General features: G+C 37.1%; 2 protein-coding genes across 4 annotated transcripts in view; one reads left to right on the forward strand and one right to left on the reverse strand.

The window, feature by feature from the left end:
* The window catches only part of LOC110450600 (protein zyg-11 homolog B-like), a 34,720-nt gene extending 32,416 nt beyond the window's left edge, over window positions 1–2,304 (reverse strand). For 2 of the 3 annotated variants that reach the window (XR_002462992.1, XM_021498208.1), the window contains exon 1: window positions 2,158–2,304. The gene's annotated coding sequence lies outside the window, so the exon portion shown is untranslated. The remainder of the gene's footprint in view (window positions 1–2,157) is intronic. The other variant, XM_021498209.1, reaches the window with a different exon arrangement.
* Window positions 2,305–9,623: 7,319 nt separating this feature from the next.
* LOC110450595 lies at window positions 9,624–11,567 on the forward strand. The gene has a single exon (XM_021498198.1). The coding sequence runs from the start codon at window positions 9,624–9,626 to the stop codon at window positions 11,565–11,567; it is 1,944 nt and encodes a 647-aa protein (XP_021353873.1).
* The last annotated feature ends 5,252 nt before the right edge of the window (window positions 11,568–16,819 follow it).

Below are 16,819 nucleotides of genomic sequence, written 5' to 3' on the forward strand. Positions count from 1 at the left end.
CATCAATTCATCAAATCCAGCAAATATATTTTGAACAATGTTTTTTATTGTGTATTTGTGTCGGTGCATGTGAACCAAGCTCTGCCTATCATTGAAACCATGGTAATGGTACGTATCTACAGAAGAAAGAAAATTAAAAATCCCAAAACGTCTTTTGATAAGTCCCGAAACGACCCGTAAAAAAGTCTTGAAACAACTTGTGGGAAACATATCGGCTCGCGAAATTTTGTAATTCCTCGATCTTCACGCCTTTTGATTTTGATCACTGCTAACATTCATGTCATTATATTTCAAAAAGAAGATTTTGTAACTGTAGCAGTGGTGGATTTTGAAGATTAAATAATCAACATCAACATTAATGATTTACCCTGCAATTGTATAATATTTACATCAGATATGCATACACTTATACATACATATAAAAAAACAAGTTAAATGACACAGTATATATCAGGTCCAGTACACTCTGCCGATTGAGCTATATAGCTATAAAGACCTATATAGCTATATTCAGTGAATCACCTATAGATACTTTATAGCTGTATTGAGCTATATTTTCTCAGATTTCAATTTTCATTAAATTAAAGCAAAGTCGCATAAAACAATAAGGTTTATGGTAAATGTTGACTACAAAAAGCATTCAGTTAGATGTTTATTTTCATTTTTTATATAAATGTAAAATTTCCGATTTTTTTTACATCATTATTTTTAAAAAAGAATACTTATATTTAATGTCTTTTGTTATCAACCTCATGATACAATCTTCTTTTAATAGCGACTTTGTTTTCTTTTCCTTAAAAAAGAAAATCACATGAAAATAGCTCAAAAGACCTATTTCAGATAGGTCAATAGAGTTAGTATAGGTCTTAACATCTATATAGCTCAATCGGCAGAGTGTACTGGACCTGTATATATATATGTATGTATTTCTTTGTCATACAGAAAATATGAGTACACATAAAAACCTTGGATAATTCCTTACAAGCTCAAATGCCCCTGTTCCACAAATAGGTACAGTTTTCTATCTGAAACTTATAATACTGTATGAATGTATTTTTTGTACTCTTTGGCTGTTATTAGTCCGAATTATTCTGACGTTTTATCAACTTTTTTTTATAATATGCGGGAAATAAGCGACCCACACCCGGGTCGCACTTCAAACTGATATTTTAGAAACAAATTGTCACTTTCACACACATGTCGCACATGGATCGAAAGATCTATTCTTTATGCACAAGATGAACATAAATTACATGCCTCAAACAACCAATACAATCACTAAAAACATATTTTTTCAAACTTACTCTGTTTTACTCTTGTTTTTTTAAAGCCCCACCTTCTAATGCCACGTGACCAAATCTCGCCGGCCTACGTCATAACGTTGGGAAATACCTTCTGTAATGCGAGATCTCGTGACATTGCTCATGCCCTAATTTCCATTAAAAACATGGGTTGGTATAGAAAACGTTGGCAAATACTTTTCGTTATGATCTTTGAAACATGTTATTGATACCAACTAGTGCATAAAGGATAGATCTTTCGATCCATGTACGACATGTGTGTGAAAGTGACGATTTGTTTCTAAAATATCAGTTTGAAGTGCGACCCGGGTGCGGGTCGCTTATTTCCCGCATGTTATAGAAGGCCGGAGTTCTGATGTTAATCGACGACAGACCGATATAAAAAAGTCGATAAAACGTCAGAATAATTCGGACTAGCGCTTAATATAAGGTAAGATTTACATCATATGTACAATATCACGTGTATATGTAATATAACGTTTGTAATTTATAGAACTATACTCGTACATGAAACATCTTCTAAGATAACTTCTTGTAAATTCATATTGTGATACATGTAATAAGTGTATGCATATCTGAAATGTAATTATAATACAATTGCAGGGTAAAATCATTTATGTTGATGGAATCGGTGACTAGTCTAGATCTACGCACAATAAAACGGAAGAACTCTCTCAGTGTTTGTTGATGTGTATAAAATATTCAAAACCCACCACTGCTACATAACACATATAGTAAACGTAAATGAAACGGAAGTTTCATAACAAATCGAAAAGTTTCACCACATCCATGACAGTTCGAGTTCCTGTGACAGTAAGTTCGGGAAAATGAGTAAATGACAAGTGATCGCCATTACCTATTTACGCAAGCTGTTCACCTCAAATCAGAGTCGGTAAGTCATAAATCTGATGACATTCCATCTCTTGTTCTCCATAAAACACCAAACTCATATAAAAACAAGCTTTTAGAAACGTGACATTCCCCTTTCCTTCCCGGATGTGAATGTCCGAAAGTTCAGTCAAGGGAAGCTACTCCAAACTACCAATGCTAAGATTTTCCCCGGGTAGAATCTGACATTCCGTTTCCGCAATCAGGAACCATCGGCACTTGTCTGTATCCGTTGTGCGTGCGTTAAAATAATTATAATAAACAACATTTATAAAGCACCCTATATAATTTGTAAAATTACTCTAAAGCGCTTTACACAATATGGTTATTAATTGATAAACAAAAAGGCATATAAATAACCATTATATCCTCGGGTTACCGGTTTCCGCGCAATTAAAAAGCATCCGCGATTTCGTACAGTTGTTACGTCAGTAGCGGATCACTCGGCGAAAAAACGATCCACAATATTTCTGAGAACAGGGTTACCACAAACATCGTATATTTATAGAATGTACCAAGTATATCCTTTCGTGTCATTTTAAAATAATTTATGAACATTGACCATATAAAACAAAATTAGCAAAACAAAACCTACCGAGATTGTATCTATAACGGATCACGTTTTCTATAACGGATCGCGCCCCCTGGTGGGCCTCTGACGGTAATGCTCGATTACTGGTTGATCTCAAAACATTTTTCTTTTAGGTAAGCGACCCAATAGATACATGGACAATTTCAACGACGATGTCGGCTTAGTTAAACCACGGAATTAGATTATCTAAGTCCGTGGTTAAACGCTTTTGCTCAACTCCCTCTGCTAAGTAAAATACAACGTCGGTATGCTCAATTGTCCATGGGGTTCCAATAAATGAAACGAAATTGTATAACGTCACGCTACCACAATTTGGTACAATTTTGACATTAAAAAATTCAGATCATGTATCTGAACTGTTTCTTGATTCTTGACAATTAAGATAAACCATGATTGTTCAATTTCAGAAAAGTTTGATTCTAAGTAATTTGATTTTCAAAATAGAACGCTAAACTCCCAGTGAGATTTCGTCCGTTTTTTCGGCCAGGATTACCATATCACAGGCCATGAAATTTAACTTGTTTGTAATTAAACTAGTTGAGGTGTCGACACCTTGCACCCCTGGCATTGGTCATAGCATAATTGAAGGCTCGGTGTGCGCAACTTTGTTTTTTCAAATTAACATGTTTTTATTTAACCTTTTGCATATTATACATTTGACAGTATATTGTACATGTTAAAATTAATATATCTGGTATATAAATATATAGATCTGTGAACAATATACAATGAAAATTCCTCTTGACTGCCCATCTTATATTTTTCCTGGACACTGTTTTTTATTTTTTTTATTTTTTTTTATTAATGACTCAGGAAGGTATTTACTGTATTTTTGTTCCTGTTATGGTATTTAATATAGTTATCAGGCATTCAAAAGGATTCATTGTGCATGTAAAAAGGTTAAAAAAAAAAATCTACATCGACATATCTCTCACTCACGCATTCTCACATTTTCACAATAAACGTGCACATGATATGTTGTATGTGGTAATTCTATTCGGTCTGCAGGACTGCGGCATTGGTTATTGAATTTGGGACCATTTATTTTCAAATTTTTCGTATTCCATGTTTTTTTTTGCTATGATTTCTTCATATTGTATATACCTGTCCAGTTCTGTTTTAAAACCTAAAACACTTGGTATGCATTTTCTCAGTTTTTGCTTATAAATGTGGAATTTAGCGATTATAATTATAATGTTTAGAGATCTTATTTCTTGTTTGTGTATTAGTTTGCCTAGTATTACATCATTATTCTGGAGTTGCATAATTTTATTGGTTTTGTTTTGTAGCCATAATTTTAGTTCATCCCAAAAGTTTTCTACTATTCTGCATTCCCAAAACAAATGGATTAATGTTTCAGTATGTCTATTGCAAAAGGTGCATAATGGAGAGTCGTTTATTTTAATCATATGCAGATATTTATTAGTACTTATGATTCTATGCACTATTCTGTATTGGAACCATCGTAGTTTACATTCAATCGTTGATTTAAATGGGATTACGTTAATTTTTCTCCACCATATATCATTTTCTGCTAAGTCAAGTCCAGTAGACCATTTCATTTTATGTATATTGTTTGTTTTTAAGTCTTTGATCAATAAATGATATATTGACATTCCTCTTTGTTTGTTTGTTATTATACAATATATGTGTTTTGGGCATTGGGGTAGCATAAAGGTGTGCGGTCTATCTTGTATTACATTCCAAGCAGATATGATAGCATTTCGAATGCCGTAGAACCTTGTAACTGGTGGGCGAAAATTGAATTTATCACAGAATTCTTCATATGACTGGATTAATTCTCTTTCATTTAATAAGTCTTAAAGTGCACTGGTTTGCTATCAATCTTTATTTTATTATTATACCATAAATGTTGATAAATATTGTCGTCCTCGTCCACAGTATTGGAAAAGCAGTATAGGTCATTTAGAACTTCCTTCGAAAAAAGGTTTCTGATCAGGCTTGCTTTCTTTTTTATAAATTCTTTTCCATAGTTAATAATGGAGTTTATATTGTCTCCAATTATACTCTCAAATATGTATGTACAAGTTCCGTTTAACTTTAAAAGTCTTTAAATCCAAGACAGTTTCATTGACTTTATAAACTGTTCCATGTTTATCATTTTTAAACCACCCTCTTCATATGGTTTTACAATTTGATTTCTTGAAATTCTGTCCGGTTTATTGTTCCATATAAATTTAAAAAACATTTGTTCCATGTTTTTTAGCATTATTGTATTAGGTTTTGGGATATTAGTAAATAAGTGTGTTATTTTAGGTAAGATTATGCTCTTTATCACTGTTATTTTACCCATCGTGCTTAGTATTCTCTTTGACCAGATATGGACTAGTGCTTTTACCTCTTTCATTTTATCTGTATAATTTAGTTCGGTTATAAGATTGATATCGACACTTAGCTTTATACCTAGAAATATAAATGGTTCATCAGTCCAATTTAACTTTATGTCAATACATAGTCTATCATTACTGTGGGCTTTGCTGCCTATCCATATGCACTTTGTTTTATCAATGTTGGGTTTTAAACCGGAGTATTTTGCATATTGGTCCAGCAAGTTAAGTGTTGATCTTAGCCCTTCTTCAGAGCCATCTAGGGTTATGCCTGTGTCATCTGCATATTGGGAGAGCTTTGATTCTTTATTGTTTATATTGATTCCTTTGATTTTTTTGTTGTTTCTTATCATAATTCCTAGAATTTCTACACATAGTATAAATAGATATGGTGATATTGGATCGCCTTGTCTACATCCGCGCCCAATTTTAAAAAAGTCGGAGAATATTCCATGTTGAATAACACATAGCTTTGCGTTTTTTATTAATGTATTTATCATACTTATGTATTTTTCTCCAAAATTGAAAAAGTGTAATACTTTATTTATAAAACTCCACGCTATCGAGTCAAATGCTTTTTCGAAATCGATTAGTACAAGTATCCCTGGGATTTTTTTTTCTTCTGCGTATTGTATAGTGTCGTAAATTTGTCTTATATTTTCCCCTATAAACCTTCCTTTTATAAAGCCTTTCTGATTTTCATGAATTATGTCATTAATAACTTCTTTGATGCGTTGAGCTAGGCAATTTGATAAGATTTTGTAGGACAGATTTAGTAGTGATATTGGTCTCCAGTTTTTTAGATGTTCCCTGGGTTTATTTCCTTTTGGAAAAATAGTTATTACTCCTTGAGTTTGTGTTATTGAGAGTTCTCCTCTTTCTATGCCTGCATTTAATGATTTCAAAAGATAGAATTTTATATCGGTCCAGAAAAACTTGTAAAATTCTGCTGTAAATCCGTCTGGCCCCGGACTTTTGCCATTTTTAAGGTTTTTTGTTGATATACCTAATTCGTTGATTGTAATTTCTGTTTCCAGCATCAATTTTTTATTCATTGTTAGCTTTGGGATTTCATAAACCTTTAATTTTTCATTCAGATTAATATCTTCAATTTCTTCCTCTTTATCTGAGTAAAGATTATTGTAAAAAAATCTTATTTCTTCCAGTATGCCTTTTTGTTCATTTATCAAGGTACCGTTGTGATTTATCAGTTTGGTTACATTTTAATTAACATAATTTCTTTTTTCTAAATTGCAGAAGTGTTTAGTTGGTTTTTCTCCATCTTCTACCCATTGCGCTCTTGCTCTGATCAAAAGTCCCTTCATATATTCATTTCGCATATTTTCATGTTCATGTTTCAGATTTGTTAATATTTCTTCTAGTATTATATTATGTGCCTTGCATAGCATGTCTTCAATGTTTTTTATTTGTCCTTCTATGTTTTCAAATCTCTCCTTATTTTTTCTTTTTTTTGTTACCACTGTAGGGGATTGTCATGGACCGAATTTTCAGCAAAATCATTTCGAAAAAAAAGTTGTTCTCCTATTCTAGATTGATAGTTGGCTGGGTCAACGTTTTTTATTTCTTCAAATTTGTATTCTGGGGATGCATATTCTATTTTTGGCTCTTCGATACATTCTTTTACCTTGTTTATGTATGTTTTGTCCTTAAGTAGCGTATTATTGAATTTCCAAAACCCTTGGACTCTTTTGAAATTGACTACCAGGTAGTTTTAATTGTAATATAATCATTGAGTGATCTGTTTTATATCCTGGTTATCACCCAGTTCATCAATTCTTTTGAAATGAGAAAAAAATCTAACCTGGCTTTTTTTTATTGGTTTTTTCTTGAACCATGTATATCGCCGTAAGTTTGAATTTTTGGTTCTCCAAGTATCTTCTAAATTAAATTCTTCTTGGATTTCAATTAGTTCTTGTCTTGCTTTTATGTTATTATTTGAGTTATAGTTATAGTAATCCAGATTAAAGTCTTGTACCATATTCATATCTCCGCATAGGATTATGGCTTCTTCAGCATAAGATATTTTATTTTTTATTTCTTTTATAAAATTCTGGGTCATCTTTATTGGGGCCATAAACATTTATCAAGGTAATTGTTAATTTATTTTCTATTTCTATTTGCATTCCTCGTCTGTCGTAATCTGCTTGACTTCACAGTCAAATTTTTTTTTAAGAGAATGGATACGCCCCTTGAATTCCTTTTTCCATGACAAATATTCAGTCTTTCCTTTCGTACTTCTCTCATATCTACAAACATACATATAAACATGAAAATCTTCCGTCTCTCAGCCTTCACGTTCCTCTTCAGCATGTATATTCTTTACAAGTGTAGACTAGTACTTTGTTGACTAGAAATCTTGCATAACAACTTGCAAGTTACATGCAAACATGTTTGTATTGATGGTGGGTGGGAGGGGGTTGGGTGGTAAGTATATATTGTACATGCTTTTTGTACTAAGTGTACATGTCTCCGTAGACCGCACTGTGCATATCCTTTCCTGTGTATTTCATTATTAAATTAAGATATAATGATATGTATGACAAGGTTTATATTACATGTTCATAATATTATTACCAGTGTTATCCCTGCGGCCGATACCAGTCAGCTCACTCATCGGTCGCCATCGATATCCAGTGGTGTTTAGTTACAAGACATATTAAAATTCTGTATATCAGACGATAAAGTAAAAAAGCCATAGCCAAATTACTCTTGTAGCTATAATGTGTTGACATCGACCGCATTCAATGTGGTGCACTATCCAGTCTCGACCCAGAGATGTACCAGGTTACATACTGTGTATCTTATTATTTAGTTACCACATTGGAAGCCAATTTCACTTGGTTGTTGCCTATATTTTAGATACCTTGTTCTTATAAATAATTACATCTCTTTACAACTGCATTCCCTCCTGTCATTTAGTTCATAGAGAGGTACAACCCAGCGAGATAAAGCATATTAACCTGCAGTGTGGGAACTGCCTTCCAAGAGTGGTTTATGGATATAATATTTGTATCATCGTATATATCAGAATTTGCATTAGATGATTACATATGCATGTTATATTTATACAATGTAATTACCTGAAGCCGAGACCAACCAGCGTGCGTACCTGGCCATTCCATGATTCGACGATCCGTTACACCGAGATCGTCGAATCAGACTCTGTTGTTTTTTACTTTGTTTTTGCAAGTGGTGCAAATATCACAGAACACCAGACTTTTGGGGCAACTTTTTTCTAAGGTATCATCACTCACCAATCCAGTGATTTTGATATGGTTTGGAACATGTGAACTCACTACTAAGGTAGGGAGGTTAGTAAGTCTCATACCAGATATATCAACAAAGTGCAGTATTCTTCTAGAAAACTACAAAATACTGAAAGATCAAATTCTTATCGCCAATAGATCGTCAACAATAGTATTCCTGGACATACCATATTTTTCTACCACACTATGAAATCAGAGAAAAGGTCAACATCATAATCAACAACAACACCCAGATGTAGTCTCACCACCTGACTCTGAGCTAAACTCTGCCCTGGATTTCCTAAACAATGAAACTAAATTAATAAATACAGAATATCTCAGCCCCCGCTTGTCACAAGACATCATACAGCGCAGCAAAAACAAATCAGTAGCAATTAAATATAGAAGGAACTTTAGCCTGTATACGGACGGTATCCACCCAAACAACTCTGTGTCAAGACTCTGGCTACTCAGGTGCCAACAGCTGGTGAGGAGAATAAATGGATTCCCATAACGAGTGAGTGTTTGACATTGTATAGTGTGTCATAGGGATTGCCCTGTAACATACTCTGAAAAGGCTACTGTGGTACCTGCTTTTCATGTCATCATTGATTGGCTAATATAAGTGTCATAGTCATTGCCCTGTAGCACTGTCATGACCATCAATGTGTGATATGAACAGTATGATTACTACGACAGCTAAAATACAGTAAGTTAAACCTCACCTCATGGACGCTGGTCTAATATGAACTAGGTTGTAAATTGATAATATCTGATCCTGCCACAACATCATGATGCAGTAAAACCATCAATACAGGTATGTGCCCTAGCCCCGAATAGGAGTGATCAAATCCAGGATGCCGGCGCCCATACGATTGGGTGTTTACATTACCATCATCCCATTCCTCATACCATTACGACCATGGATCCACCCCAATACTGACGCTTACATCACAGGGAAATGGACATTCGAACCAACCATACGCATGATTCTGTCCGGCTCTCTTATTATGGCCATTAATACGAATATCCCCAGACTCAGCAAAATCAAACACGGTCATACACCGGAAACAAACTTGCTCCTAATTCTCCTGATGCTGGCCGGCGATATCCTTTGCAACCCGGGCCCCCCCCAGTATTTCCATGTGGGATATGCGAACTTCCTGTTACATGGAATCACAGAGCGGTTTGCTGTGATAGCTGTGACCTATGGTATCATGAAGAATGCATGGAGATTAGTAACTCTCGGTATGACCACCTACAGAGAGCAAATGTGTCATGGTACTGTTGTCGCTGTGATGGACTGAACGTAGACTCGTTCACCTTTCATTCGTTTGAACTAGAGACATCAAACATCTACAGTGTACTAGATAATGACAACTCGGTGCAATCCATAGATTCCCAGTTCTCTCCAAGGTTCTTTAGTAGCCTTAGACACCAGAGCCATGGAGTGAAACAACGTCATCTATCATCGCACAGTAGTATCCACGCTAGTCATGAAACCACACACTCTACAACATCAGTGAGTGCAACAGACAGGATACGTACATCTACCGCGCAAACAACATCTACAACTTCAAACGCGAATGATCCTGTATCCATTGGAAATCTAGTACCTGATAAACAAAACAACTGGAGAACTCTAATAGTGAACTGCCAATCCATAAAAAACAAATCTGGAGAGCTAAAAACTGCAGTGGATTACATCAAACCTGATGCAGTGATAGGCTGTGAATCCTGGTTAGGCAGTAACATCAAGGACAGTGAGGTCTTCCCAGAGGGGTTTACTGTGTTTAGGAAGGATAGGAACCATCAAGGAGGAGGAGTATTTATTTGTATTAAAGACTGCTTCTCAGTATCAGAAATTCCTGATCCTGACTGTAATAGTGAACTTTTATGGGTGGAGGTGCAACTCAAAGGTGCTAAGAAGGTGAGGATAGGCTCATACTATAGACCACCTGCTACAGGCGAGGACTACATCAGGGGCTTAGAATCATCAATCAGCAAAATCACCAACTCATCCTATAAACATTTGCTGCTAGCAGGAGACTTCAACCTACAACATATAAATTGGAACTCATCTTCAGTCACACCAGGAGCGACACAATCAGCTGTCCATAACATCTTCCTGGACACACTGGACACATTCTCCCTGACCAACGTCCAGAAACAGCCTAGTAGGAACGGAAATGTCCTATACCTCTACATCACCAGGAACCCTTCTCTTGTCAAACATGTACAGACAATCCCCGGTATATCAGACCATGATATGGTAACGATAGACGAGGACATCAAACCTGTATACCACAAGAAGAAGCCGCGTAAAGTACTGATGTACAAAAATGTTGACTGGAAGGCCGTTAAGGAGGATGCGACCAACCTCAGTGACAAACTCACTAATTCTAGTGACTCGGTTGAGGAAAACTGGACGAAATTCAAAAACGGCTTAAATTCCATCATTGACGAGCGCATTCCATCCAAATTGACCTCCAAGAAACCAAATCAGCTACCATGGGTTGGCAGACCAGAACGCCGCCTCATAAAGAGGAAACATCGAATCTACAACAAGGCTAGGAAAAGTGGAAAGGATGCTGACTGGCGTTCGTACAGAGTCCACAAAAGGGAAACCCAAAAGGCTCTCCGAACCGCAGAATGGTCCCACTTAGAGCGTACATTGCAGGCAGTAATTGAGCAGAAAAACAACAAACCCTTCTGGCGATACATCAAGGCCATGAAGCAGGACAACATCGGAATTGCTCCACTAAAAGAGGGTAACAAACTACTCGCCGACAGTACATACAAGGCGGAGGCCCTAAATCGACAGTTTCAGTCGGTGTTCACAAAGGAGCCCCCAAATCCGGATCTCCCACCTCTCACCACACCCAAGTATCCCATCATGAGGAACATCATTATAGATGAGAAGGGAGTTGAGAAGTTGATCCGTGAAATCAAAGTCAGTAAGGCTAGCGGTCCAGACAACCTGCCAAATCGTGTCCTTCAACAGTGCTCAAACGAACTTGCCCCGGCAATGACCCATATATCCCAACAATCGATTCTGACCGGTGCACTCCCTGATGACTGGAGGAATGCCAACATCACACCAATCTTTAAGAAGGGTAACCGCCATCAACCCACCAACTACAGGCCAGTGTCGCTCACGTGTGCGTGTTGAGCATATTATCTGCCGCCACCTCAGGAACCATCTCGAGGAATACAACATACTGACACATCTACAACATGGCTTCAGGTCAGGACACTCCTGTGAATCTCAGCTACTAATTACCACCTATGACATCACCAGCATGTAAGGCCTTCGACAAGGTTCCCCATTGAATACTCCTGTACAAACTAGAGAATTTCGGTGTGAACCCCGACATACTACAATGGATCAAGGCCTTCCTGACATCACGGACCCAACGAGTACTTGTAGACGGCAGCCATTCAACACGAGTGAAGATAGATTCAGGGGTCCCCCAGGGGACGGTCCTCGGACCTATACTCTTCCTCTGCCAAATCAATGACTTGCCTGACTGCGTAACATCTACTGTACGTCTATTCGCTGATGATTGTCTGCTATACCGTCCAATTCGATGCCTCTTAGACCACCTGGACTTCCAAAAAGACCTCAAGTCCTTGGAAGAATGGGCAACGAAATGGGGTATGTCTTTCAACGCGTCGAAATGTTATATCCTGAGAACATCAAGATCCAAATCGCCTAGTGCCTACAACTACCATCTGTCGGGCCAATTACTCAAAGAAGTAGAAGAAAATCCATACTTGGGGGTGACCATTCACAACTCCATGAAGTGGGACTCTCATATCCGTATCACAACCAATAAGGCAAATTCCACTCTAGGATTCCTAAGACGAAACCTACGAAAGTGCCCAGCGTCACTGAAACTGACAGCATACAAATCGTTGGTGAGATCCGTCCTGGAATACAGCTGTACGATATGGGACCCTTACCAACAAAACAACATCCACTCGCTGGAAAAGGTACAACGACGGGCTGCCCGATTTACAACATCAAACTATAGAAGAGACGTCAGTGTAACAGAAATAATGGGCACTCTAAAACTAGCACCACTAAAGGATCGCAGGAGAGACCATCGGCTTGCCCTCTTTTATAAGATCGTGAAGGGGCTAGTGGCCATACCTGTAGATCACATATTGACTCCATCAAACACCCGTACCAGATAAAAAAAATAGTGAAATTTACCGACATTTCCAGTGTAATACGGACATATTAAAAAATTCTTTTTTTCCTCGAACAACAACAGAGTGGAATAATCTACCAGAAGACCTCGTCAAATTGCAAAAACTTAAAAGCTTCAAGACAGCACTACAAACTGAAACAATATAAACTAAAAGCGCACTCCTCCAACCCTGGAATTTATACTCAAATTTGAGGTCTTCCAGTAACATACAGATACAGATACCGGAGTATTATTATTGTTATGAAGCGCTGAGATATACACGCTAGCCGGTCCCGACCCGAGTTATATGGATCTACAGTTGTTCACATATATATGTATATCCAAACTGACAGGAATTACATTTTAGCCTGATTTCCACCGTGAGAAGCAATTTCACACTTGCAATTTCATAATATCTTAAGTACTTTCATTACACATGCGCAGAGTTTCTGCTATGAATGTTTTTTACCTCCCAGGCCTAGAGAGTTCCATAACATCAGTCGTGAAAAAGAAATGCTGAAATGTTACCTGCACTGTTGAAATCGTCTTTCGCTCGTGGTTCATGAATAAAATATGTGAATACAATGTATGTGGTACACTTGTGATATGTTATATTTTTAGTAATGCAGTTCGCAACGCGGTATATGGAGTCAGCACGTGTTTTCGTTTACAGAAAGTTCAGTCAAAATTTCTAGACGACCATCCTCGTCCATTTCTCTGTTTTCGTGGCCCTGGTTTCCAACCAGACATCCCGCGTGGATTCCCGAATTGCCGTTTGAACTCCCTTTTCTTGTCTTAACTCATATGCCGTCTGTGCCAGTTTAGACCGTTTCTTTTTTAGGTGTGAAGGGAGGTCCGTCCTAATAGTTTTCTGGAGCCTTTTGTTATGTTGCGCCCCGCACTTAACACGGTGTTTCTGTCCCCCAGTTGCACAAATTTAACAATTATCGCGTTTGGTCGTCCGTCCGTCGCAGGTTTGTTCTTATTACGCTCCTCTCCATTTCTATTCGGTTCTGACCACTTAGGGAGGCGATGCGCGTTTGCAATACTTATATTGTTTGCTCAGCTCAGTGTTCATAAAATGGCGCACCACCTCCACCGTGTTCTCTTTTTCAAACTCCTCCACTGCACAAATAAGCAGGTTGTAGCGGCGGCTTCGTCCCTCTTGGTAACTCTTATCGTCTTCCAGAATGTCAATTCTGGTAGACAGGGTCGCAATTTTTTCGTCGTACTTCACCTTGCACAGTTCGTCCAGTTTTGAATTTGTGAAATTTAGGCCGCGTTCCAGCTCCGTATTTTTATCATCTAGTTCCTGACATTTCTTGTCCAGTCCGTCAATTTTCCATCAACATACTCTTTGAACACTTCGAGCTTATCTGCCATAGATTTTGTTGATGCATGAATAAGTTGCGTGAGTTGTGACAGCATGTTTTCGTTAGTGACCTCTTTCGTTGACGTGGCCATTTTTGACTTCTCTGCACGGGATTTTCCTGACGGTTCTTTTGTGGCGCTACATGTTTCTCCCACAACTGACTGGCTCCTCAGTGACATATAGTTTGTTATCCGGCTGTTATTGTGACCTCTTTTGTCTCCAGTTTTACCCCTATTCCCACCTACAGGCATTTCACCCCTCCTGCTCTCTTGCCCGCCATTGGCGAAACCCGTGCGCAACTTTGTTGATGAGACAAGAAAACTAGTTCGATCCTTTGCTGTACATCAAAAGAATCCCGCGGTCACGTAACGGTACAAATTGACAGGCTTTGAAGTCGGGCATCTCTACTTTGTAATCTTCAAAGGACAAGTATCAGCCTAGCGATTGGTCAGTATTTTTACCTGATACCAATCTAGCAGCTTTCTTCGTGCCTTCAGTTTTGCTATGACATATTCCAGGGGTGTAGAGAGCGAAAGTGAGCATAACCCCTTGATATCAAGGATGAGGTGCCGATCGAAACAAAGACCAGAAATCAACATTGAAACATGGCTATAATTAACATCTTCAAAATCCTCCTAAATTTCGTCGACGTGTACGTTGTTATTACTGGCTATCTGATATGTTTACTTTGTTTTCATGATAACTTTTGGTTATATGTCATGTAACAACACCAATTCACTCAGAAGAAGGGACTACAATATAAACTGAAAATGTATGTCTTTTTTAATGAATGAAGAGTATATAAACAAAACAAAAAGGAGGAAAAAAAGATGTCGACGCTTTCGTGTTTTTTTGTATTTTTTTTTTTGTATTCAATGATACTGCTTTTTCATATTTCAAGTTTCATGTGTCTACAAATCCTGTACGTAGTGCTAATGACGAGTCAGTCAGCAGATGTGATGTCTGATACAGCGTAAACACGTTTAAAACCCCCATTTAACAACTATTTTAATTAAGTATGCCTTTCTACTATCCCATGCTGTTCAAGGGTTTAAGGCCCATTCCCCTCTCTGTCACATAACCAGGTTGCAATCGCATTCTCACGAATTGATAATAGATTGTGTAGGTATTAATGTTCTGTCGTCCTACTGGGGTTTTATGGAGTGTCCCTATCTGCATTACAAAAGGTTATAATTAGCTCATTACTAATTGTTTTACAAGTGAATATGTGTATCGGGATTATCGTTTATTGGCCGAGTTTCACGACTGATCGGGTCTTGAAAATTTTGAATTTGAATTTGAAATTGTTATGTCAGTGGGTGACGTAAGTTCAGCTTGCCTGTTTCGACCGACAGGGTATACGTAGGAACGAGGGATAGTTCAGACTGAGAGAGAAAGAGGATTTTACACCACGGAAATCACGGAGCTGGATTGTCTGTAGTCCGAGTTATTCTGACGTTTTATCGACTTTGTATATATGTATTAAATGTTGCCGTTTTGATATAAAGTTCGAAACTCGGAGAATGTGTTGGTTTGTGTATTGCTCAATTATGATAAATTAAACATATCTGTCTAATCATAAAATGTACACTCCTTATATTAGCGTGTTATTCTAAAATAATACCTGTTCAAAGTAACAAAGGAAACGTAACAAAAACACGGAATTCAATAAGATTGCTATCCGTGACTAAATATATTATAATAATTACATTTCTTCGTTTGTCACATTGATTATTGCTTACGATTGGCCATATAAGCATGTGTTTTTTTACTAGCTCCATTATGGCTCTCATTAGATTTTTTTATGACACTTAAGTTGGGGAATATCTTCCAACCAAAACAACCCTCTTCAGTAATCAGTAAATAGGAACATTGTCATGATGTCTAGGTTGTTGGAGAATATACATATGGAAATCTCACCTCAACATCTGAGAGAACATTCCGTAATGGTCCCTGGGTTTAGCGACGTCACAGCTCTACGTCACACCCAGTCAACTTATCATTCAGTGAGCGTTTGACACGCTGATAGCAAGTTTGCCATGTTTTTTGTATTGTAAACATGCTATTTTTGGTATCAAAATAATCATGTGACATGTTGTTATATTGGGTCGAATAAAGGGCGATTTTGTGCAACTACACAATTACCTGCTGTTTTGATCTGGATCACAATGTTTTCTTCTGCTCTACCAATTTTCGAAATAGCGTTTGCACGTTCAGTTATGTTCATATCGGCAGAAAACTGTTGAAATTACGGAAGACTCTCATAAACATGTATACAGTCTACTAAAGGAAACAAAAAACTAGCAACATAAAACTGTATTTTAAAAAAAATCAGAACAATCAATTTTTAGAAAATTTCTCCCGTCGGAAGTAGCCGTCATATGTTTCCGTGTGTCTACTTTGATTCAGTGTTATAAGAAAGATAACTCGAATACACTAAAAGTTGTTTGGAATAAAAAAAAAACTTTGATCGTCAAATTAATTATCAAAACACATTTGTTAAAATTTCAAATTGAACGAATTCATGTATTTTTATAAATTTATTTATTATATATATTCACTTATGATATATAATCTGGTGTTTTTTTTGCAGTCTTATATCGGTTTTGGTTGATGGCAAGTTATTTCTCTTTTTGTTCTGTTTAAAATTGGTGAAAATTGGAAGTTCATTGCATTACAAGGTTTACGTTTCATTGAAAACACTGTTTTTCGATATAAGAATATCTCATTGGCTCTTCGGAAGTGGAAAAAAATCGGCGAGGATCGATGTGGCCTCATTTGCATACGACATTTTCGTACGTTTGTCAGACTACAAAAACGACTGGTTCATGAATGAAATTTATCACCGATTTTTCA

Source organism: Mizuhopecten yessoensis, unplaced genomic scaffold (assembly GCF_002113885.1).
Source record: "Mizuhopecten yessoensis strain PY_sf001 unplaced genomic scaffold, ASM211388v2 scaffold5343_2, whole genome shotgun sequence".
In the NCBI taxonomy this organism is placed as follows: domain Eukaryota; kingdom Metazoa; phylum Mollusca; class Bivalvia; order Pectinida; family Pectinidae; genus Mizuhopecten; species Mizuhopecten yessoensis.